Genomic DNA, 25,238 nt, shown 5'->3' with positions numbered 1-25,238 from the left:
GGGGGGGACCACTGTGAAGGGGCTTCAATAGTTTAGCAAATCTACTTTTACATATCAGGGTTTCTTTGCAGCAGTTATTACTGCTGATCCATGTATTTTTTTATTTGTGAAATAACATATTGCAGTTTGAACAAATGTTCAGAATCCTAAAGAGTTTTGCATCATTCATTTCCTCCGTCCTTGCTGGATGGAGATTTTCTTGTCCCGAGAGAGTTGCATCGATGATCTTTATAAAAATGATGAATATGCCTATTTTTTCCAATGTTAAAACGAATACAAGCTGTCAGTAGCGGTGTTGTTATTTATAAATTAGCCATTTTGCTCAGTAAAATAGTAAATACTTTATTTTGGGGTTGCATGAATGTATGGGTTGCTGACATACCAGATAAGATTTGTCATGAAAACATCCATCCAGGTTATACATTTCCTTTGTATTTCATTCGTCCTTGTTTAAGACACATTTCATACTTTGATTCCAATTAAAGCACCGTTTCCCACTTTATGCACAAAATGACCATAAACCATGAAATCCTCCTCATACAGACAATTGTTCTGAGTACAATTGAAGAGGTTTCTTTTCTAAATTAGATAATCTAGGGAGTGAATGACAGTAAATCCTGGGTTGACCTGTTAGTAACACTCACAAACTAAATGCTCTTTATAATAAATCCCATTCTGGAATAGAACTTCTAAGTACGGATCTACAGTGAGCTGTACATAGCACAGCTTTCGCTAAAACAACTCAACAAGTGTAAAATGACTACCATTCTGAGTATAGGGATACGCATGTGTCCTTGTATACCACTGTATGTTCTGTAGATGCAGGAGAACATGAAGGCACATACCGGTACTAACATCCCATATGTTCCCTGCATTAAGTGTTTTCTGACTGAATTAACCAGTAGGAATAACAACAACCCTACGTTCTTGTACTCAGTGGAGTTTCTTGGAAAATCAGGAAAGGAAGTGTTTCTATCTGGCCCCATTCCGACTCTGTTCATTTTAGCAGCATCCGCACACTCAACACCACGGAGTCACCAACAATGAGGGTTGCAGGAGGGAAGAGCGGGCAGACCCCTTGTGTCTGAAACAAACATTCCTCAACCGCATTATTACTCAGAGTACAGCTGATCAGTTCTCTATGCACTTTTGCTGTGATGTTAACACAAATCTCAATGATGTTGAACTCTTCATACAGTCTTTTAATGAACATTGCACCACTTTGCTGGATAAACTGGCACCTCTTAAGGAAAGGACCAGGGCTGCCGAAAACACTTCTCCGTGGATGACAGACGCTGTCTGCAGCCTGAGACGGAAGTGTCGCAGGACAGAGCGGCTCTGGAAAGCCACTGGGCTAGAAGTGCATCGCTAATATCTCAAAGACCTCAGAGTTTCCTTTAATACTGGAGTAAAGGAAGCTAGAACTGCTTATTTTGCCAACTTAATCTCTTCCTCAAAGAGAAATCCCAGGATTTTGTTTGACACAATTAAGAGAATTGTTTCACCGTCTGTCTCTACATTGCCATGCTGTTCTGTTGACGATTGCAACAAATTCCTTACCTATTTTAATGATAAGGTAAGAGGTATTAGGTCTGGCATTCAGCCTGGGATTTGTTCATCTACATGTAGCTCCTCGCAATCTCCTGCTGTTCTGGACTATTTCCAGCCTATCAGCCTTCAAGACCTGATGGACTTAATTAACAAAACAAAGCCATCATCTTGCCCTCTGGATATAACACCAACCTCTCTGTTGAAGAAAGTTCTGCTAATTATTGGCCCTGCAGTAACATCCATTATCAATTCCTCATTGTCTACAGGAATTGTCCCTTCCTATTTCAAACATGCCACTATCCAGCCCATATTAAAGAAACCAAACTTAGATCCAGCTTTGCCCATGAACTACAGGCCCATATCAAAACTGCCTTTCCTGGCCAAACAACTTACTGCTGCACTGGAGAGGCACAACATATACGACAAGTTCCAGTCTGGGTTTCGTAAGCAACACTCCACTGAAACCGCTCTCCTGAGGGTTTCAAATGACATTCTCATGTGTTCTGATGCAGGTGACTGCTCTGTGTTTGTTCTTCTGGACCTCAGTTCTGCATTTGACACTGTTGACCACAACATCCTGATTAAGAGGCTATGTGATTGGGTTGGCATATCTGGCATAGCGTTAGACTGGTTCACGTCTTACCTCAATGACAGAAGTTTCAATGTCTCTGTGGGTGACTTTGTCTGTTACCTCTCCACTGTCTTGTGGTGTACCGCAGGACTCGGTTCTGGGGCCTCTGTTATTTTCCCTTTATATTTTGCCTTTGGGACTGATTATAAAAAGGTATAATGTGTCCTATCATTTATATGCAGATGATATCCAACTCCATCTGTCATTCAAACCCAGCGAGGCATTCACCTTAACGAGGCTCCTGGACTGTGTCAATGCCATCAGAGACTGGACGGCAGAAAACTGCTTACAACTCAACGACTCTAAGACGGAGGTCCTAGTTATTGCTCCAGATGAGTTTGTCCCCATGATCAGGCAGAGCATTGGTCCACTCTCCTCTGCTACCCATTGCAACCTGCACAATCTAGGGATTTTCTTTAATCGATCCATGTCGTTTGACCCCCATGTTAAGCAGCTGTCCAGATCATGTTTCTTCCATCTAAGAAATATCAGTAAACTAAGATCTGTAGTATCAACACCTGATTTAGAGATGATCATACACACATTTATCTCCTCTCGCATTGACTACTGTAACTCACTTTTCACATCACTCAGTGTATCTGCTCTCAACCGCCTGCAGGTAATCCAAAACGCTGCCGCCAGATTGCTCACCAGGACAAATCGACGGTCTCACATCACCCCCGTACTCCGATCTCTCCACTGGCTCCCTGTAGCATTTAGGATAGACTTCAAAATTCTCACCATCACTTACAGAGCACTTCACGGTCAGGCTCCTACTTATGTAGCTGATCTACTTCACCCGTATTCACCCGCCCGCACTCTCAGGTCAAACGCTCTAGGTCTTCTGTCAGTGCCACGCACACGATTTAAGAGCCGTGGTGACCGAGCCTTTGAGGCAGTGGCCCCGAGGCTCTGGAATGCTCTGCCTGCAACTGTACGCCTCGCAGATACTGTGAATACTTTTAAGAACCAGCTCAAAACCCACCTTTTTAGGCTGGCGTTTGAGTAAAAACCCATGTCCTAGACCTGCTCTTAAAATATGTTTTAATTTTTATTATCTTATTTTTATTTTTTATTTTATTTTTTTATTTTATTTTATTCTGTGTATGTAATTTATTGACCCTAAGGTCACATTGTGTTTTTTAAATGTTTTTAAATTTCTGCTGTTAAGCACTTTGTGATGTCATGTCTGTGAAAAGCGCTCTATAAATAAATTTCATTCATTCATTCATTCATAGAGTAGAGGTCCTCACAGGTCTACTCAGTTCTGAGGAACCGAGACGCAAGCCAGGAATCGGTGTTGATATGTCTAATACTTGTGGACATGAATGAATCTGAGGGTGCGTCTGAATCTCAGCAGGAGAACAGATTTGAGGACGTCGGTTCTCTTCGGACTGAGTATCTCCTCAGCTTTGGACACGTTTCCAGAGACATTGGAGCCCAGACCTTCAGAATAGGCTCCATACAATTGATTGTCACACGTAGGTGAACATTACATCTGTATTATAACATCATGGGCATTGATGAGCCACCATACAATATTTTGCAGATGCCAAGGCATAACAACGGATACATCTATGTATGTGGACATACTTTTAGCCTGAAAATGTATACAATCAGCCACATTTGAGCAATATTGGGTCAGTTGTACAAGGTCAGATGACCTTAAACTTGAAAATCTAGAAATTGTAATTGTACCACCCTACCTAAAACTGCACAAATCATGATTAAATCTTACATTACACCTATTTAAAAGTACATTTAATACTACATCCAATAGTTATGACCAGTGTCTTTCCAATTCATATCCAGCTGTGACTTGCATGCCAGTTCCATTTCAGAAACCGTTCTCTTTACATTGACATGAAACTGGTACAGTGGGTCATTCTGAATTTGTATCACATCAGCACCTTTAGTTACCTGTAAAAGCATCCTGGTGAAGTTCAGTAAAGTTAGCAGCACTGGTGAGTCAGAATGAAAGGCAAGTGAGCAGTGGGACGTCCTGGAGTACAAATATGAGTACAGCGGCATCAGAGCTTAATGACTCATTCTGAGTTCAGTAAGAATCCTCAACTCAAATAAAGAAATGGTTCATTACTTATTAAAGGGTCTATAAGTCTAAACGAGCAGTCTGATAACTATTTGTGAAACATTATCCCGAAGCTAGAACACAGGTTTGTCATAGGATTAGAATATGGAAAATGGTAACTTGACAATGTTTTATTCATAAAACAACTTTGAGAAATAGTTCAACCTTTGGGGAAATACACTTATCTGCTTTCTTTCTGAGAGTTAGATTCAATTAAATTTGTTTTATTTTGTACAGCCCAAAATCAGGGGGCCTTATAATCCGTACACATGCGACATCCTCTGTCCCAGGACCAAATGATTTCAGTCTCATGTCTGTGTGTTCAGTAGGAAGCTGGGATTGTGTTGTGATTAGCCTAGCTTAGCATAAAGACTGGAAGCAGGGGGAAACTGCTTGCATGGCTCGGTCCAAAGTGTAGAAATATGGCAACAAACACCTGTAAAGCGCTCTACGTTGTATCTTATTTGTTTAAAGGGACAACTTGTTGTTTTAGGGGGAGGTAAGTGCTGGAACCATGTAATGTGAATACTTTATCCATCCTTCCAGTATTTCTGTGCAGTGTCACCAACGTGAGTTCAACCACTTCTCTCTCCAAACTCATCAAATACCATCAGTTGCCCAGTGCCCCTCGGCATCGGATATTGATGCACAAAGGCCCTCTTTATTGGCTGTATGCGATGCACCAAGCTTTGAACTAACTCCAATGTAAACCATATCTACAGCATTGGTGAACGATAACAGCATGTGACGTTACATGAAGTGGGTGATAGTCTGTTTAGGGCAATCTGGAAGTGTGGTCAAACAAACACAGGACTAACGTCCAGGATACTGCTGTTTGTGTCTCGTTAAACTAAAAGTAAACGTTGACATTATGTCACCTGACTCGTAACTGAAGTGCGTCATTACTCACTTGAGTCGTCATTCTCACGTGACTCACGTTACTCACATGACTAACGACTCACGTTAGTCATGTGATTTATGTGAGTCCTTGGTAATGTGAGTCGTTGTTAATGTGAGTCCTTGGTAATGTGAGTCGTTGTTCATGTGAGTCCTTGGTAATGTGAGTTGTTATTAATGTGAGTTGTTAATGTGAGTTGTTAATGTGAGTTGTTGTTAATGTCAGTCGTTAATGTGAGTCGTTGTTAATGTGAGTTGTTGTTAATGTGAGTTGTTATTAATGTGAGTTGTTAATGTGAGTTGTTAATGTGAGTCGTTAATGTGAGTCGTTGTTAATGTGAGTTGTTGTTAATGTGAGTCGTTGTTAATGTGAGTTGTTATTAATGTGAGTTGTTAATGTGAGTTGTTAATGTGAGTTGTTATTAATGTGAGTTGTTAATGTGAGTTGTTAATGTGAGTTGTTGTTGATGTGAGTCGTTAATGTGAGTTGTTAATGTGAGTCGTTAATGTGAGTCGTTGTTAATGTGAGTTGTTGTTAATGTGAGTCGTTGTTAATGTGAGTCGTTAATGTGAGTCGTTGTTAATGTGAGTTGTTATTAATGTGAGTTGTTAATGTGAGTCGTTAATGTGAGTCGTTGTTAATGTGAGTTGTTGTTAATGTGAGTCGTTGTTAATGTGAGTTGTTATTAATGTGAGTTGTTAATGTGAGTTGTTATTAATGTGAGTTGTCAATGTGAGTTGTTAATGTGAGTTGTTGTTAATGTGAGTTGTTAATGTGAGTTGTTGTTAATGTGAGTTGTTGTTAATGTGAGTCGTTGTTAATGTGAGTTGTTATTAATGTGAGTTGTTAATGTGAGTTGTTAATGTGAGTCGTTAATGTGAGTCGTTGTTAATGTGAGTTGTTGTTAATGTGAGTTGTTATTAATGTGAGTTGTTAATGTGAGTTGTTAATGTGAGTTGTTAATGTGAGTTGTTATTAATGTGAGTTGTTAATGTGAGTTGTTAATGTGAGTTGTTGTTGATGTGAGTCGTTAATGTGAGTTGTTAATATGAGTTGTTGTTAATGTGAGTCGTTAATGTGAGTCGTTGTTAATGTGAGTTGTTGTTAATGTGAGTCGTTGTTAATGTGAGTCGTTAATGTGAGTCATTGTTAATGTGAGTTGTTATTAATGTGAGTTGTTAATGTGAGTCGTTAATGTGAGTCGTTGTTAATGTGAGTTGTTGTTAATGTGAGTCGTTGTTAATGTGAGTTGTTATTAATGTGAGTTGTTAATGTGAGTTGTTATTAATGTGAGTTGTCAATGTGAGTTGTTAATGTGAGTTGTTGTTAATGTGAGTCGTTAATGTGAGTCGTTGTTAATGTGAGTTGTTGTTAATGTGAGTCGTTGTTAATGTGAGTCATTGTTAATGTGATTCCTTGGTAATGTGAGTCGTTATTAATGTGAGTCGTTAATGTGAGTCGTTGGTAATGTGAGCCGTTAATGTGAGTAGTTGTTAATGTGAGTCGTTGGTAATGTGTGTCGTTGGTAATGTGAGTCATTGGTCACGTGAGGCGTTGGTAATGTGAGTCATTGTTAATGTAAGTTGTTGGTAATGTGTGTCGTTGGTCACGTGAGTCGTTGGTAATGTGAGTCGTTGGTCACGTGAGTCGTTGGTAACGTGAGTCGTTGGTCACGTGAGTCGTTGGTAACGTGAGTCGTTGGTAACGTGAGTCGTTGGTAATGTGAGTCGTTGGTCACGTGAGTCGTTGGTCACGTGAGTCGTTGTTAACTGAGGGATTTTGTTGCCTTAAAAACTTCATGTGAAGACAGAAGTATATTGTAAAAGTATAAAGTAGACGTATGCATGTAACGAGTGTGTATAGATTTGCTGTTAACTTATGATAGAGGGATACATTGTGCCAATTTTACATTTGTTTGTGCACGGTTTTTAAAAAATGGAAATATAATGAGTTAGTCAGTGAAATTAGAGTTTTAGCTTGGTGTAATTTAGAACTTTGGACAGAGCCAGGTTAGCCGTTTCTCCTGCTTCAACTATTTATGCTCAGCCAGGCTAACCACATCCTGCCAACACTCCATACTTTGCCTCTTTATCTTCTTATCTAACTATGAGAAAGAAAGCAAGTAAGTTGTACAAATTGTCTTTATGTATGTCCATAAATACTGATAACACCTAAGACCATACCAATAAGATTCCTACAGTTAAATACGGTTCCCCTTAAAAATACTGAAAAAAAGGAAAAATACAGTGACTTGGAAGTATTGCAACACAACAACTCGGATAAAACACTCACAGCATCCTTACACAGTGTCAAAGAAACAGCAGAGTGGTTAGCATGTACAGTGCACATTGACAATAGAATACAGCAAATATTGACATAACAGTGTTTGACTCCTGCAAAGGCTGCAGTGACGTCCTCGTCCCTCACAGACTGCAGCAGCTTAAATAAGGAGAAATGTCTCAGTAACTGAGTTAAGGAAAAACTGCAGACAGATGATAGAAGAGTATTGTCTTCAGCTTAAGAATGCTCTGTTTCCATGGAACAATAATGCATCTATATACAGATATTAAGCACCTGAAATCACTGCTGCTTCAGAAAATTCAAAGATTCCGATTCAGCAAAAGGAGACAATGATGTTTGAATAAAAAATGCATTCCTTCTTCAGCTGATGTTTGCAATTGCTGTTTCCCTTTCACAAAAAAGACTAAATGAACTGTGGAAGGAGAGATGGAGTCTGAAGACTGGCATTGAGAGGGACCTCACTATAAAACAAACGCCTCCTTTTATGTGTAATTTAATAATCCTACAAGGAGCATGTTGGTGATGAAAGATTCACATTGATAGTATTGTGCAATTTATACTCAAATGAAACTCTGTAGTTTGACAGAATTGGTCTCAAATGTTTTCTTCTCCCTCTAAACATGCTTCTTTCTGCTGCCATGCAAAGCAGAATCAGCAGTGAAATCGGTTTTGCTTTGCTGAACCACAGCTGATGAATTGCTTGCCTTTAGTTTACTGTATGGAGGGTGTCGGAGAGTTCCAGCCTGTGTGAATACATTCCTTTACACCCACAGGGTTTGGGCTTTTCTTTAGTGCTCTTGCATAATTTCGGTCCCGCGTGAATCAAGTTTGAGATTGTCCTCAAGACTTCAAATTTCAAGAGGATTTTCAGGGTCAGAGCATCCTTTGACCACACTGTCCCCAACAGTACAGCCTGAGTCATCAAGAGACTGGCTCTCTCAGCCTCTGGTCTTTACCGGTCCATCTGCCAGACTTCGAGGTCAGTAGTTTTCCCAGGTGGAGGATCAGTCATTGACTTATCCTCCATTGCTTCTTTGTAGGCCAGGAAGGCCATCAGTGTGACACATCAGAGCGCGTGTTCTCTCTGCCCTTTACATAGATACATCCACTGGATGTGAGGCAGTAAGGCAGGGCTGCAGGACTCAGATCAGCCTCTCCTCTGGAGGCACTTTAAGGACACTGCCCATCTCCAGCCTGGCACCAGCCACCTCCTGTGAGCTGGGGCTGTAGGTGCCCTCTGACTGACGCTTCTTCCGTGCTGTCATGATGAGGCAAAAGACCACCAGTATACCCAGCAACACACACAGGGTGATCAGAGGGATGGTCACCACCAGCCAGGGGATTCGCTCCTGATGCTCCTCTTTCTGCAAGAGGACAGGACAGAATGTTATAATACATGACCATTCCGTCTTTGATAATTCTTCTAATATGGCACTCGTAAGCCCGAACTAATGGGTTTATAAGTGGTTAATAAATAATTAGTTCGAATTTTTTAATCTCCTCCATCATGGCAGTTGTCTTGTCTGAAGAGAATCTGGACAAAAATCAATTGATTAACAACTGTTGTTGTTTGTATTAGTTTTCTTCATTGTGTTTTGTTAGTATTTGCTGTGATAATAAAACTTATTTTTACGAATCAAAAAGAATATTCTAACTTTTCACCTTTAGTTATACAAAGCTATAACTTTAGTTGAGTGATGTTCATGTATCTGATGTAATTTAAAGGTTTACATGGTTCCCTTTTGTGTTGGAACAATTCTACAACCTTCAGTGTTAATTTAGCAATCCTGAAATGTTGCCGATTTGCAGAGGAATGGACTGGGACAATTGATTATGGGATTAACATATCGTTATGCTATTTTGCTGTTACTTGTGTTTGAAGCCGTACTTTCTGTGTATGTCTGTGGTGTTTCCCATCATTGCTTCTGTGTCAGCTGAAGGTTCCTTCAGTCTTAAACCCACGACTCAGATTCAGCTTCTGATTCAGCACATATGCTGTGAAAGTGAATCAACTCAACTTTAGAGTCAGTGTGAAGATCGGGTCGTCACTTACGTTACTCTCACACAACGTGCCGCTGAAACCCAGCACACACACACACTGGAAGTGGTTGAGTCTGTCCAGACAGGTGGCCCCGTTGAGACAAGGGCTGGACTCACACTCGTCTATTTCTGTCTCACACCTGAAAAACATCAGAAGGGCTTTAACAAAATGCTGACTGACAGAGCAGCAGCTCTCACACACACACACACACACACACACACACACTCTCTCTCCTGACCTTTACACTTGGATGTGGGTCAGACACACTCTTTCCTGAGCAGCAGGTGTGTGAGTGAGGAATGTGCAGTGTGCTGCTCTCACCTGGCACCAGTGTATCCCGGCTTGCAGGTGCAGTTACCTCCAGAGTCACCTCCTATGCATACTCCCCCATTAAGACACTCTGTGTTTGAATCGCACGCCGCTGGAGGAAAACGCCATCTATCGGATACACACACATATTCAGTACACTCAAACGTATGATTTGGTAGTTATACATGTAGGTGAGCTTTAATTACGACCCAAACGCAGTGGAGGAGAAGCTAAGAACTTCACAATTGATCCCACAATCATAATGGCCTAATTCCACCATTGAGTTTGGTTTCATTTTTGCATTGATAATAGCGTGTGCTTCATCAAATCAAGCATTCCCTTCTCAAGGACCAACTACAACAGGGATAACAACACTAACAGTGCTAATGATGGAAACAGTCTGACGGAGCTGACGGAGCTAACGGCGGTAACCTGGGGCGGGATGGGAAGGTGGGCGACGAGTTAGCCAGGAAGGGAGGGACTCAAATGCACGAAGATGTACGGGCGGCTGGCCCGACGACCAAAACAAAGAACCAACACACACAGAGGGAGAGCGCCTTCATCCTCTGCTCAGGTAGAGATTACTCCTCTATAGCTTTACATACACAATAGCGGTTTGCTGCTTTAATAATGCTCTGAATGTCATATATAGAACCTTTGACCATTGTTTGGCTTTGGTGAAGGTCTGTTCTGAATATAATTGACTTATGGTTTAACGTTCAGCAGTAACGCTGATTACTTGAGAATAAATAATGATCTGAAGCTAATGATCTGAAGCTAATGTCATTTATAAGAATGGCATGAACATGAAAAACGATTTAGTTTGTGAAGAGAGACACTTTGCACTTCTCATCAATCAACATCAATATTTTCAGATTAACAACGCTTCTCGTCTCATGACTGTGTAATAGCGCGCTGCAGGGATGACATCATTCTTGTAGGCCAACAGGAAGTTAGTATCGCGCTGGATCCCTTCTTTTGGATTTTGGATTATAGCATAAAATAAACTTGGTGGCAAATAAACGCTGATGATGAATTTAGTTCAGCAAGATAATATTGGAAAATCAACACCACTTTATGATTTGTGAACGGTGAATATAATCGGCAGAAGTGACAAGTGGAAGTTAGGCAATAACAGAACTACACCACGTTTGCAGTAAGTGAGCACAGCGATGCTGTAAAGGCCTGTTGATGTGGTTTAGGAGTCTCATTTAATGATGTAATATATTTATCTCATTTAACTATATAACATCACCAACTCTGCAGTTCCCTTCCGCTCAGTGTTTTAGCTTCATTTAGCTCATTGTTCTGCTTTTACAGCTCCCAATTTGACAGTTTTGGTTCAATCACTCAGATATCAACACTGAGCAGCAGCAGCTGTCTACAGTGAGAAAGCTCTGAGGAACCTGCTGTGCACTAGCAGACAGTTTTGGGTTTGTTAGTTCTGTGCAACTGTAGAAACACGTGCTCAGTGAAGAGGACGTTGAGCTCTGTATGTCGATATAAACGGATTATTTCAAGATAACAAAAACACAACAATTGTGATTATACTAAAGAGAATATAATATCATGTTCCATTTCTGCCAATAGACCTCCCTAAAGGCTACACAAAGCTTTTGGTTCATTTAGCGTCCTCCACGCATCAGACAGGGTGTTTACAGACGTGATGTCACTAAACAGTATGGTAATTCTCATAAAAAGCTAAAAAGACTCAAATGTGATGTTGAGGAAGTCTTTACTCACTGGCAGCGTTTGCCGACGTATCCAGTAGGACATGCACATGTGTGAACTCCCACCGTGTCCGTGCAGATTCCTCCATTCACACAGCTGAACTTGTGACAGTTATCCACCTCGTGCTGACAGTCTTTCCCTGTGTATCCAGGTTCACAGTCACACTGGTAGTCTGCTGGAAGGTCTTTACATGTCCCGTAGACACAGGGACCTGAAGAGCACTCATTTACCTCCATCTCACACAGCTCCCCCTCCCATCCTGCGCTGCAACTGCAGTTAAACTCATTAAACTGATCCTGGCACACACCCTGGTTAAGGCAGGGCTGGGAATCGCAAATCGGTACACCTTGGCATCCTATCATTGGCTCATGCCCACCCAGTTTGGAGAACTGGCTCATCTGAGGGGCCTCTGGTACATTTATGAGCGGCAGGTAGACTCCACCCACTCTCAACTCCCCTAAACATCCAGTGTATTTCTCAGCCAGCCAGATTTTGGTGTCATTGAGGAAGTTAAGGTTGCCTCCAATGCCGAAGCTGCCACCAGCTCTCTGCCCATCAATGGTGAGGCGCCAGCGGGATGCTAACTGCGTGGGATCGACCATGGCCAGCTGGATTTGATGCCACGCCCCGTCTGCGATGGCCCTGTCACTTGTGAAGGCCAGCAGCTCTGTACTCGCCCCGCTGTCCAGTTTGACCAGCAGGGAGGAGTTGAGCAGACCCAGGCAGAAGACCTCTGCCCTGCTGAAGGCCCGCAACAGGATACCGTTCTCATCCCGCGTCCGAATATCCAAGGTGATGTTGGTGACCGGGCTCAGCAGGGAGCTGTTTGCAACATACTGAAGAGCGTTGTCCTGAAAAATGGCTTCAGTTAAACCTGTGTGAAGAGAAGATGATGAAATCTAACTTAATTGGCAATAGACAGGTGTTTTGCTTTTATATCATTGTGAAATAAATGTTGATTGCACAATGCAATAGCAGTAGGATGATGACACCATCAGTGTTAAGATTGGTTCCATTTAAGCCTCACTTTCGCTTTTCAGTTGTGTCTGCCAGCAGGTACAACCTCACAGGAGCATGAAGGCTCCAGAGAGGAACAAGACATTAACTTCACTTAAGCAACTGTAGAAAGTCAGATGTGTGTTGACAACTCTTTTCCAATGAAACCAGCTACCACTAGCTCCACATGTCACCAGATGAAACATCCACTGGTTTGTGACGTTACCACACATCATTTGCATAGAGCCAAACTACATTCTGCAGCTGCACCACAATCCTTACTTAGGAATACTAACATATCAAATATTATAGGGATTGTGTTACATCACTGACAGTTGACATCAACTGTGTATTTATATATAAATAAACTCCCAAAAAGAAGGACATAACAGAAGTTTTATTTTGAGTCGAGGGTGAATATTTGAACGCAGTAACTTCGGATTTATCTGAGTACCAAACTAAAGTCCGACCAGCATTTACATTCCACAGACACGAACCCTCCGCTGATTCAAACGGCCTGAATGAATGAATGAATGAATGAATGAGGAGTTGAAACACCGCGTCTGTCTCTGTGAGGAACTCCGGGTTTATTGAAGAAAACCTTCTAGCGAGCAGGTTCACAGAGTCAGTTACCGTAGTAACAGACCCAGAGTTAAAGCTACCTCTCTTTCTAGAACCAAAATCTCAGAGTTGTCCTAATGTCAGGGTTCACTAACTCAGAGCTTTCACTAAAGCAGGGCATAGCAGATCTGCACTCTACCGAGAGCACCTCTTAGTTTTATCAAGTGTTTTATTCTTATTTGCACAATGCAACTTTTTAACATGTTGACTTTTGAGTGATTTTGTGCCTCTAATGATGTGTAAGTGCATGCAGCCAATTATTTATCACAGTCATTTTCATGTCATTTCTGTACCCAAAACAGACGAGACCTGCAGTGAGGTTACAACCGTGGGAAGATCTCCTGAGGTGGTGGAAAGTTATTTCGGTATAATCGAGACCTGTAGTGAATTTGTGTCGAACTGGATATTGTGTGACTTCGTCTCAAAGTACCTGCACTGAAGTTTGTTTTTTGCCTTTTTTAATGTTCAGTCTATCTTCCTGGACAGCATTTTGTGCTGCATTTCTTGTATGGAAGGTGCTACAAAAATAAAGTGTATTATTATTATTGATATCATTATTTCTGCTACTCGGAAAAATGAGTTTGTTGTTTCTGTATGGATAATCTGTCCTCTCAAACACCTCTTGTAGTCAGACTCCTGAGTTCAGGCAGCTTCTTTCCTCCCTTGGACTGAGGAGTCCTCTCTCTGATGTCAGTGAGGGTCTAAGGTTGGCAGGTTGTCCCTTCAGATACCTTTTAAGACTGTGAATCTAATTAAGAAATTAAGAGCTGAACAAACAAACTTGACCAGACACTGACTTGATAAAGAGAGCGATAACCACTGTCAAAGGATTACTTACACTCATAACCGTCCTGTAGGTCCACACAACGCACTCCGGCAGAGCAAGGGTTGTCGACGCACCACAAACGTGCCTCGCACAGCCGGCCAGAGTAGTTCATGGAACAGTCGCACAGGAAGTCATTCCAGATAACCTGACACTGTCCACCATTGAAACAGGGCTGATCCTGTGCACAGACAGACACAGATGGATGGATTAGATGAGCACTTGTCAAGTCTCTCACCTGATGCGACGGCAGTGGCAAAAGCTGCAGAGATGATTGAGCACTAACAACCAGATCTATGTTAACAGGGTTGAGGCAATACAGTCCAGCCCAGCTATCAGACAGTGCTGCAAGGTGCTAACACCTTAAGCACGGGGTCAGCGTTTCACACACGCTACACACTGGCAACACATTTGGTGATCTTGACTTTACATTCTCATTAGCCTGCGCTACACTTCTACAGTAATAACATAGCATGTTAACAGTATATTCTGCTACATTCTCATGCTGATCTTTAGTGAGCTATATCAAAGAGCAACTGAGCCAGAGTACAGTTGAGCTTGGAGACATGCAGCACTAACTTTTGACAAATTCTGATGTATTTACATGACCGGTAAGGCCTAACCCTAGTGTACATAGTAAATGAATATCAGCAACAAATACTAAAGCTGTCATCAGTTCAGCCTTTTTCTGCATTTCACGTGATCTTGAGGAGAGTGTACATTTCAGCTTATTGTTGTCTATTCTGTAGTTGAAGTAAAAATCATACAGCAGACATTATGTCTCTTTCACCTTGCATGTGTCATCACTATGGCATCCTGGCAGCACGTTCTCCTCTGTGCTTGCCTGGTAAACGTCCACCCCCTCCAGATGATCCTCAATGGTCAGATGTCTGTGGTCCAGCCGAATGTCTTGCAAGCAGCCCTTGACATTTCCACCCCAGGCATTCATACTCTTGCCTGCAGGGAGCCCTCCAACATATGCCACGTCCCCTGCCTCTATACTAACGTTTCCTAATGCGCGATGATTTCCTGCTTTGGGGAAAACCACATGGCCGTACTGCACCTTTAAAGTCACCAAATTATTGTTGCCGTCAGTGACGAACTTGGCCTCCGACAGCAGTGTGGTGTGAGGGCTGTAAATAGCAACAGTGCCCTCCTTCAGATAGATTGTCAGGTAGGGCTTTCCTTCTCGATGGAGCTGCAGAAGCAGACCGTTGTGTTTGAGGGAGCGCATTAAAAAGGAGATAGTGAAGTTGTCTCCATGAGTTTCCGTGATGTTGAAGCCGACGTAGCTGGTGTTATTCTCATGACCGAAGGTCCAGGATGGATATTCTGAGGTTGGGGTGAGAAGCACAAAGTTATCAGTATCTTACCCAAACACAATGGCACACGCTAAACCTACATCAGCAATACTTTACTTAGGTATTCTTGAAGGAGTACTCAGTTCCACATGAATTGTCAGAGACGTCTCGTTATTTTTATTGAGGCTATATTTAATAAAAGAAACACTTGTGTGTCTCAGCTTGGGCATTAACAGCCACATTTGTCAACATGAAGTTTGGAAGAAGTGCATTTACCAGAAAGGTAAACGATTGAGTTGCATCATGAGAAGTGCATGATCCAGTGCCTTTGGAGTTTGAGCCACACTGTAAGGATTACATGACTTTGGATTGTGGTGCAGTGATTCGATTTTTATCTGAAGCACTTTGAATGATAATGCTCTATTTTTCATCCTTTTCCCCAACTTCACGGCAGTGCAATACCAGTTTGCTGGAGTACTTCTTCAACACTTTGGCATAATAGCAGCCTCAAACAGCAGTAGGAGCTAACTCTATTACAGAGTGGAGGAGATAAAGGAGCTCAGACTTTGATATCGGCAGCTTTGCCTCGACAAATTGTTCGTTGAGTGCTCGTTAGGAGGGAGTTTATATTTCATCCCTACATTTGGATGTGTCATACCCTCACCAAAAATCAGGACCCTTACTTTGAGTGGGATACAAAAGAATCACACCTACAGAAGCATTCCTACAGTTCCTCCTACGCATAGTCCTGGAGATCGCCGCTCTGATCGCGTACCACAAATTACTCTATCCAGTGGAAAATTTAAATGTTTTTAAGTCAAACTCAGTCCTACTACCCCATGAGGTACGCTCTCACCTTTCTCACAGCTTTCTCCATAGTAGGGTCGATGACACTGGCAGCTGGGACGAACCCACATGTCCACACACTGCCCACGTTCCATGCATGGGTCATCTTGACACCAATCTTTTTTACTGCATCCTACTTCCAAGCCCTGGTTCTCCTCTCTGATGAGGTCCTGAGGCAGAAGTAGCTTGTGGTCAACTTGAAGGTCTTCCATGCATCCAATGAACCCCCTTCCGCTGGACGTCTGTGCTAAATATTCCTGCGGTGCCCCTCCAACATACAGCTGTTGAAAGGAGCTGCGCTGGAGGAAGATCAGATGGTTGTACCCCTCATTTTTCACAAAGCAGTCATCCTCACAGCCTGGTCCTTTTACAACCAGAACCAGCCTCTCATCCATGGTCACAGTGGCCTGGTACCATTCACCGTCATTGACCAGGCTAGGGTAAGTGACCTGCAGTACCTTCCCTGACTTCACCCTGGACCGAAGGGAGCCTCCAACAAGTTCCAGGGAGACGAAGCGCTCCACGGTGCCCCGGTAGTACAGCACCATGTCGTCCACGGTGCTCTTGAATCGGAGCTGCATGTGGAGCCCATGATTGTCTTGGTCCTTGGTTTCTCGTTTTGTCCTGTTTTTGGGAACAGGCAGCTGCATGTGGACGTAGCCCTCGGAGTTGAAGGAAAAGGTGGTGGAGGTATTGCAACGTGCTCCGGTCCAGCCAGGAGGACACAGGCAGGTGTAGCTGTGGCCTCCATCATCAGTCAGCACGGGGACGCAACCTGCTTCGTGTTGACAGTGGTGCTGCTGGCAGCCGACCAGACCAACGTCACAGTCCCGCCCGCCCCAAGGCTCCTGGCCAGGCTCTGGCTCAGGGCAGTCACACCTATAGGAGTTGGCAGCATCTTCACACGTGGCGCCATTCTTGCAGGGATTGCTGTCACACTCGTTGATGTCCACCTCACAGCGTACGCCTGCATGGAGAGACCCTCACGTTTGGTACTACTACTTACTTTAACAACACTCATGCAACTCCTCCTACACACCCCTTGAATGGATCACAATTGAAGACATATTTACGAATAATTGAACCACATAAATATGGTTATTCAATCAGGGGGAATGCAAATGGAGCCTGGAAAGACAATACATTCAATGATATAATTAGACGCATACCGATGAACAGGCAGATATGGTTGAGGCATATATACATTTTTCCATTCGTGTCATGACTGGAGGAAAAAACATTAATTGCACAATTAGATAATTAGAGAAGACTTAGATTTGCCCTACTTTTCGTTAGCTAGACATTGAAATAATATACTACATGCTTGCCACACACACCCTGAGCCAGAATTACAGTCTACCTGCCTGGTTTCAGTAGTCACAGCCACTTAGCAAACTGCATTCAACATTAAGCCTTGGCAGCAGCAGTCAACTTGCATTAACACAGTCCTTTAAAATACTCTACATTTAAGGAACCCTTACGCTGTTTGTCCTCTCTGTGCCAGGACTCCACCCTCGTACATAAGCACGCAACTTTTTTGTGAATGTAGCATTAAAGTGCTGTACCGTACCGTACCTGTCAGCCCCCAGAGCCCACAGCAGCAGCAGCAGCACAGCAGCAGCATCAACCTGCTTCCCCCCATGATCCACTGAGTGAACCACCAACACTCCTCACACTGCTGGCTGACAGTCTCTCTCTCTCTCTCTCTCTCTGTCTCTCTCTCTCTCTCTCTCTCTCTCTGTCTCTCTCTCTCTCTCTCTCTGTCTCTCTCTCTGTCTCTCTGTCTCTCTCTCTCTCTCTCTCTCACAAAGCAGACGTGCGTCCACTCTGTACAAGGCAGACAGGCAGAAGTGATTACAAGGCAGCCCCGCCCACCTTTTCTTTACCTCCCTCTCTTTCTCCCTCCTCCATTCCTCCCTGAATCCCTCCCTCACACCCCCTGCTCCTCTCTTGTCTGCAGCCCAGCCCGGGGAGAGCGCTAAGCCTCCTCCAGCTGGCTCCTGTCGGTGTTTGACAAGAGGAATGCAGTGCTGCATCCCCTCCCTGCTCCATGTGCCGGCCTGTGGATGCCCACGAGTGACAGGAAATGCTAGAATGAACCTGCAGGAGGTGCTGCAGGTTCAAGGTTTCAGACCTGAGCATGTATGGACTGATACATGGAGCCGATATTGATTCTTTATTGACGTTTGCAAAGCAGCTAGTCAGTCTCATCCACCATTGTGTCTGAATGATCTTATCACATTGGATGTATTGCCGATGGGCAGACTTGCACCTGAACTGATTCTAAGACAGTTGATATAGATTCAACACTGCTGTGTTACAGTATGCTCTGGTACTAGTGACTAATAAAGAGGATTATTTCCAATGGACAAAAATAAAACATTTTGAAATATGGTGTGGGTGTGTGTGTGGGGGGGGGGGGGGGTCAACAAAGTCAAGGGTTCTAATGTTTGAATTGAATTGTGAATTGTTCGTCAATTATTAGATGACAGTTGGAAAGTCTCAGATTTAAGTTTTATTTCAATGTTATGTTTGAATTGTTTATGTTCACTTTCAGAAAAAAAACAAATTCATCAGGGTTGATAATTGATAGTGACAATAAAAGCTAAGAGCTGGAAATCTGGAGATTCAGACCTGAATAATGCAGTTTTTTTGTTGACATGATCTGTAATTGACTAAATAAAGCGTAAAGCACACACCTGTAGCCAACCTGAGGAAGCCACACAGTGCAACTCGTCACTCATAATACATGACAAAACTAACAACCCAAACTCAGACATTTTAATCCAAAATGTCCAAACGGCCTTCACAAACTATGAGCATGGCCCAGGTACAGTAAGGAGATTCCATCTCCACCAGTTAGCAGTGAGTTACAGTGACGATGCCCTCATGCACAGGGACAGTCAACCTCTTGCACATGTGCCATACAAAGTCAATAGGAGGTTTATGAGCCACATGGAGTTTTCCTCTTTGCTTGCTGTTGCACAAGAGTGATGTTTACAGAGAGCATTCCAGAAAAATGAAATGCAGATCATTTGGAAAAAGGCAGTTGTTTTGCTCGCAAGTTTTTCATCGTCTTTTTTTTCCATCAGGCTTTAATTAGGCTCCTAAGCAGCTTTTCTGTAATCTCCCCTCCCCCTGACAAATATCAGAGGAGACCCCCGTCTAATACCCAGGGTGGACGCCCGACATATGGCACCTTTTATTGGCTTTGTTGTTTTTTGCTCCTCCGTACCATATGCCCTTTCTATCCTCTGCTCCACATCGCACGATACCGTCAGCAGATTCAATTAGCCTCTCAGTGTGTTGATGAGAGCGTCTGGCTGAAGTCCTCACTTCTAAATCCAGATTGTGCATTTCAAGATCCGTTTTTGGGACTGTTCTTCCTGTTTTGAGTGATGAGGGACAAATCTCCTCTAATGACGAATTAATACCTTGGCTGGCTCTGAGGAATGATCAGCAGGCGGAAGATTAACCCTTTTGAGGACATTCAGTCCTGTTATCCACAGAGACGTTATTTTTACACAAAAACAACGATTACTATTGTTAGGGTCTGGCGCCACCTCCTGGCTGGCTGAGCTCCTCACATGTTTTCCGTCCTCACAAAAGCTGACCTGTTGTCAGATCCGTGGTCAGCTCAAGATGACCACCCCTCCAGCTTCGCTGAGGCGGACCCTTCATTGGCCTAGCCAGCGCCCCCCGCTGCTTGTGCCGACCCGTTTATAAGCGCTAACGCAGCGAAAATCGCTCTCTTCGCACCGGGACTCGTTCCTGGCCACATGAAGACCCATCAGCTTTCCCCTCCAGCACGACGAAGCCGCGGCCCTCAACCCTCCTCAAACCTTGACAGGTCACAAGCCATTTCGCTGGTCGAAACAAACGTTCTATTCTGAGTAAGGCCCTTATCCCGCTGGGACGAATCCCTTCCGCGATCCATTCCCCGCTTTTTCTTTTTGTGTACACATTCCGGCAGAAGGATCACGACTAAGCCTCACTCCTCTACTGACCGATGATTCCCGGTAGGACGTACGGACCACGTCTCCTCAACCGAAGTTAAACTGTCCTCTCTGCAGCGAGTACAGATCGGACCTGCGTTTGCTCACACGAGCCACGCCACGACGGACCGAAACAGCGCCAGCTCAAACGTCGCGCTGACAAGCAGCCCTCCTTCCTCTCGAGGAAAAAGGACAACTCTTCCACGAACACTCTTCCCTTGCTCCGAAGCATCTAAAAGTAAGAGTTCATGGCGTCTGGGCATAGCTTAGCTTAATATAACAATACGCTCATCTCACCGCAGTGATAAAGATCTGTTTTGTTTGGGGATTATTTTCATTCATTTTATTTCACTTCGTGTGGTATTTCTCTCTTCCTTGAATCGACTCTGTGAGTGAAGTGTGGAATCGCGGCTATCGTGCATAAGTGTCGTCAGTTCGCGACGCGACAACGGCAGCTTGTGTGAGATATGATCAGCGATCCTCATTCTCACTACAACGTGACACAGCAGCTGTGATTCCTCTCTCTGCCTCTTTTTATTCCTCTTGTTTTCCGTAACTTACATACACATAGAGCTCCGGCTGATTGTGGGTGAACCCCCGCCTATTGTCCCACCACACGTGATGCATCGGCACGCGTGATTTCATAGAGCCACATTGCCGCCATTTTGTCCGCCATTTTGGTTGTAGTTTGTAGCTGTAGTTCCTTAAGGCTCCTCCCTTCTCACACACACACATACTTGCATACATACATCCTCACCTAGATACACACACACACACACACACTTACATACATACATCCTCATCCATTTTATTCATTTGACTTTAGGTAGTAGACATAGAATTGTGTGATAGCATTTGTTGATTGCAGTATTAATTGATCTGATCATTTATTATTTTGATTTAATAAACTCTGTTATACTTTAAGGAGCAGTCGTCTGTGATTACTTGTGGATATGTGTGTAATGAAACTGTATGTAGTAGCCTTGTGTACGAACTTAACCCTTCACTGTCACTGAATGTATAGTCATACGCAGACTATTGACATTATGAGTGACTACTAATTATGAGACTTAGTTTTATCGTTTGGTTATTGGTCCCTGTTCGCAGGGTGGTGCCCCGTTGTTATTAATAGTCATTAATAATTGTTACATACATCAATAATTCTATTGATGTCAAGAATTCAGTTTCTTAAATGCTGATAACCCAAACACGCTCCTTTAGATCCCAACACTATCAACTTATCACTTGTTATTACTGTAACAGAGAGTTGGCTTGTGGTTAATCTCATCTAATCTACTCGGATAACAATACGATGTGCAATGAACAGAACCTAAGTAAACTAAGGTGTCTGTGTGAGGAAGGAACAGCACTGGTATTTGAATGTAGTACGTTCATTATTTTCATTATTGATCTTTCTGATTCACGAATACTTTAATCTATAAACATTTTGCAAACAACAATAGCGTAGGAAATAATTCCAGAGATTGTTGTTGGTGAAACTTCTGTTGATTGACTCATCGATTCAGCTCTAATGATCTAATCACAAACACGTTAGAAATACTTCAGTACCGTTTTACTGGAGATAAGTGTTTCTTAAACAGTCAAAGGCGCGACAACAGCGTGGGCTGCTGCTCACTACTGACTTCACCAGCCAGCTTCACCGTTCTTCTTTAATGTCAGAGATCTGTGTCTAACCACCGCCTGTAGATCTATTGAATGTCCCCGCTACGAGAGGCTCCTTCACTTCCTTTGTGCATGACATTAGGAGAGAAGAGTACATCCACAGCACACGCAAAAATAATCTGTTTTTAGTATTCGTACTGACCATTTTCAGTATGCTTTATTTGACGTTTTAAAGGGAGATGCTAACTTCCTGTTGATTTACAGAAATCCCTGCAGCACTCGCTGTGTTTGAGTTTTGACGTCGCTCGATTCACAAATGCATTTTTTTCAACAACGATGAAGCCAATTAGCTTTTCCTTGACATGAGTGCGCCCCAACAAAAGTATGATTTCATATTTATAAATCTTGAAATACATTTGTGAATCCTTCTGTGTGCATTCAGTCATTATGATACTAATCTGAACCCCTGATTCATTTCACCAACCACCTGGTGAAGTGAGTAAAGTCTGAACAGCATCACAGCTGAACAGTGAGGGTGAACAGGGACAGGACGCTGCTCCGTGGGGAGTTCTCTGGAGATTAGAGCAGAGGAGCAGATAAGAGGATTCTCCTACCTGTGAAGCCATCTGGACACACGCATTGATAAGAGCTGACCAGATCCTGACAGGTTCCTCCATGCTGACACGGAGCAGACTCACACTCGTCCACATTGACTGAGCAGCTGTCTCCTGTCAACGGAACACATTACTGAGATTCATATGTCCGAATCACTTCATTGAGTTATTAATAAGGCAGAATATACATGGGAAACAACAGGGTTTATAACTAGCTTACCAGTGAATCCTGGCAGACAGCGGCAGATGAACCCGGCGGCCTCTTCATAGCTGAAATTGTCTTTGCTGAATTCAGGCAGCGTTCTGTAGTTCAGGATATCTGAGCGCTGGAAACACTCGCCACCATTCTCACAGGGTTGCTGCCCACACTCATCCATATCCAGCTGGCAGTTCTCTCCCTCGTAACCTAGATGCACATGAAGAAAAATGTTTCAAGAATGAGTCAATACAATGTTTTTAGTAATGACGTGTTGTATAAACAGGCGATGAATGACATATGACAAACCCCTCAGAACACAGAGAGGAATGGAAGTGGAAGGTTTGGTGTATGTAAGAGCTGCTGAAGTTGAGATCTCTGGCTCAGAGTCTGAGAAAAACTCATTTTGAGAAAACGGCCTTTAAATATATGTTTTGTAAAATTCCATACATGTTACAGGGTAAAAAAAACAACACAAATGAGTATTTTGGATGTTTTCTTGTTCTGAAAGAAAACATGAAGCACAATGGAAACAAATATCATAATTGATCAGTGCATGGACAAACATGTATCCTGCCTGGGTGTCTCCCCTTAAAAGAGTTCATGGTAACTGTAATTATTCATTTTATCCGTACAGGCCATGAAGGGATTCCATCCTAACTTACACAACAACACCGTCCACACATTTGTTGGGCTCTGGCCTATGGCTTAAACATGTGCTGTGGACAAAGAGAATCTGGCCTTCACTGTTTCAAGCAAAGGTTTCATCCTGATTTGTAGTTGATAAGAGCAAAGGAATTTCACACTCAGGTGTGAATTCCCCCCCCCCAAATAACCATGGTAACCGCGGCAATCTCATTGGCCGAGAGCCAAGAGAACCCAGGACCCCTGTGGTTCGACCCCTGTTCTATAAAACGATCTGCTTCCCCCAACTCAAAGCTTTTTCCCGTCGACCTCGGTTGAGACAGGGAGCACACAACTCTCTCTTCGCCCGGACCTTCGTCCTGGACGCATGAAGACACATCGGCCTCTCCTCCCCCCCCTCCAGCACGACGGAGGCCACGAGGAAGCAACGGCCCTTCAACCCTACTCAAACCCTGACAAGCCGTTTCGCTGGATGAAACAGCCCGCGATAACGAATCTGCTTCAGCGATCAGTTCAGCGCTTTTTGCTCCTTTTTCTTTTGGTGCACACATTCCGGCGAAGGAAAGACGACAACGCCTCCCTCCTTCACCGACGATTCCCGGTAAGACGCACGGACCACGCCGTCAGCCGAAGTTAGATCACCCTCCCTGCCGCGAGGACAGATCACGTCTGCGTTTGCTCCAGAGCGAGCTGCGCCACGACAGACCGAAACAGCGCCAGCTCAAACGCCGCGCTGAGAAGCCGCCCCCCCCCCCCCCTTCCTCTCGAAGAAAAAGGACAGCTTTGCCACAAACACTTCCACGTTGCAACGAAGCATCTACAAGTAAGATTCTTGGCATTTGGGCATAGCTTAGCTTAAATTAACGTAAGTTTAATTCAGGCCATTCATTTATATGTTGATATTCCCGTGTTTTTGTGTGTTTAACTTACTGTCGCGTGATATCGAGATATTGCGCAATCATTACGGACCAGAGAAGTTCCGTTGTATTGGTGTACCTGCTATGACTGTTTCTTTGGGATTATTTTCATTCATTGTCTTCCACTCCGTGTGGAAGTTCTCTTTTCATTAACTCGACTCGGTGAGTGAGCTGAGATGCGTGGTTTATCACGGCATAAGTTACCGGCAGTTCAAAGACGACAGCGGTATATTTATGCATGATAGAACCAGCAAGCAGGCTCCCTACCACATCGCACGCCGAAGCGTGATTCACTTCGAGTTCTCGCTCCTTTTTTCTCTTTCCTCCTTTCACGAAACACACACACACACAGCTCCTAGTTCTACCCCTGGGGAACCTCGTTCAAACGAGCCTCACATCACGTGCTGCCCAGGCACACGTGAATTACATACAGCAGCCTAACTGCCATTTTGGTCCGCGTCACTCGACTCCGCCATCTTTGTAGTTTTTAGCTGTAGTTCTTAAGGCCCCTCCCCTTTGGCCAGCGTCACTCGACGCCGCCATCTTTGTAGTCTTTAGCGTAGCTGTAAGACTCCTTCCTGTTCACCCACAGACCCACACACACACATACACATACACACACAGACATACACCCTCATCCATTTTATTCATTCTTTAGTTTAGGCATATAAAATTGTATGATAACGTTTGTTGGTTGCAATATTAATTGATTTGATCATTTATTATTTTGATTCAATAAACTCTGTTATACTTTCAGGAGCAGTCGTCTGTGATTACTTGTGCATATGTATTTGATAAGACTGTATGTAGTAGCCTGTGCTCGAACTTAAAAACCTTCACTGTCACTGAATGTATAGTCATACGCAGACTATTGACATTATGAGTGACTACTAATTATGAGACTTAGTTTTATTGTTTGGTTATTGGTCCCTGTTCGCAGGGTGGTGCCCCGTTTATATTAATAATCATTAATAATTGTTACACACATCAATAATTCTATTGATGTCAAGAATTCAGTTTCTTAAATGCTGTTAACCCAAACACGCTCCTTTAGTTCCCAACACATTGTTAGCTAGCTAGAACTGATGTCTGTACTGTTCGCTGGCCATA

General features: G+C 43.3%; 1 protein-coding gene across 1 annotated transcript in view; it reads right to left on the bottom strand.

Annotated features, from left to right (window-relative positions):
- Positions 1–8,612: 8,612 nt before the first annotated feature.
- crb2b (crumbs cell polarity complex component 2b) overlaps positions 8,613–25,238 on the bottom strand; it is a gene marked incomplete at both ends in the record, with an annotated part of 30,265 nt that continues 13,639 nt past the window's right edge. The window contains 9 exons of the mRNA XM_079270959.1: positions 8,613–8,834; positions 9,524–9,650; positions 9,833–9,949; positions 11,564–12,425; positions 14,007–14,172; positions 14,782–15,323; positions 16,149–17,105; positions 22,371–22,484; positions 22,591–22,776. Of these exons, the coding sequence (XP_079127085.1) occupies positions 8,613–8,834; positions 9,524–9,650; positions 9,833–9,949; positions 11,564–12,425; positions 14,007–14,172; positions 14,782–15,323; positions 16,149–17,105; positions 22,371–22,484; positions 22,591–22,776 (3,293 nt within the window). The remainder of the gene's footprint in view (positions 8,835–9,523; positions 9,651–9,832; positions 9,950–11,563; positions 12,426–14,006; positions 14,173–14,781; positions 15,324–16,148; positions 17,106–22,370; positions 22,485–22,590; positions 22,777–25,238) is intronic.

This window comes from Melanostigma gelatinosum, assembly GCF_949748355.1.
Source record: "Melanostigma gelatinosum genome assembly, chromosome: 6".
In the NCBI taxonomy this organism is placed as follows: Eukaryota; Metazoa; Chordata; class Actinopteri; order Perciformes; family Zoarcidae; genus Melanostigma; species Melanostigma gelatinosum.
Note: the sequence above shows the minus strand (reverse complement) of the source record. Positions and strands in the feature narration are given on the sequence as shown.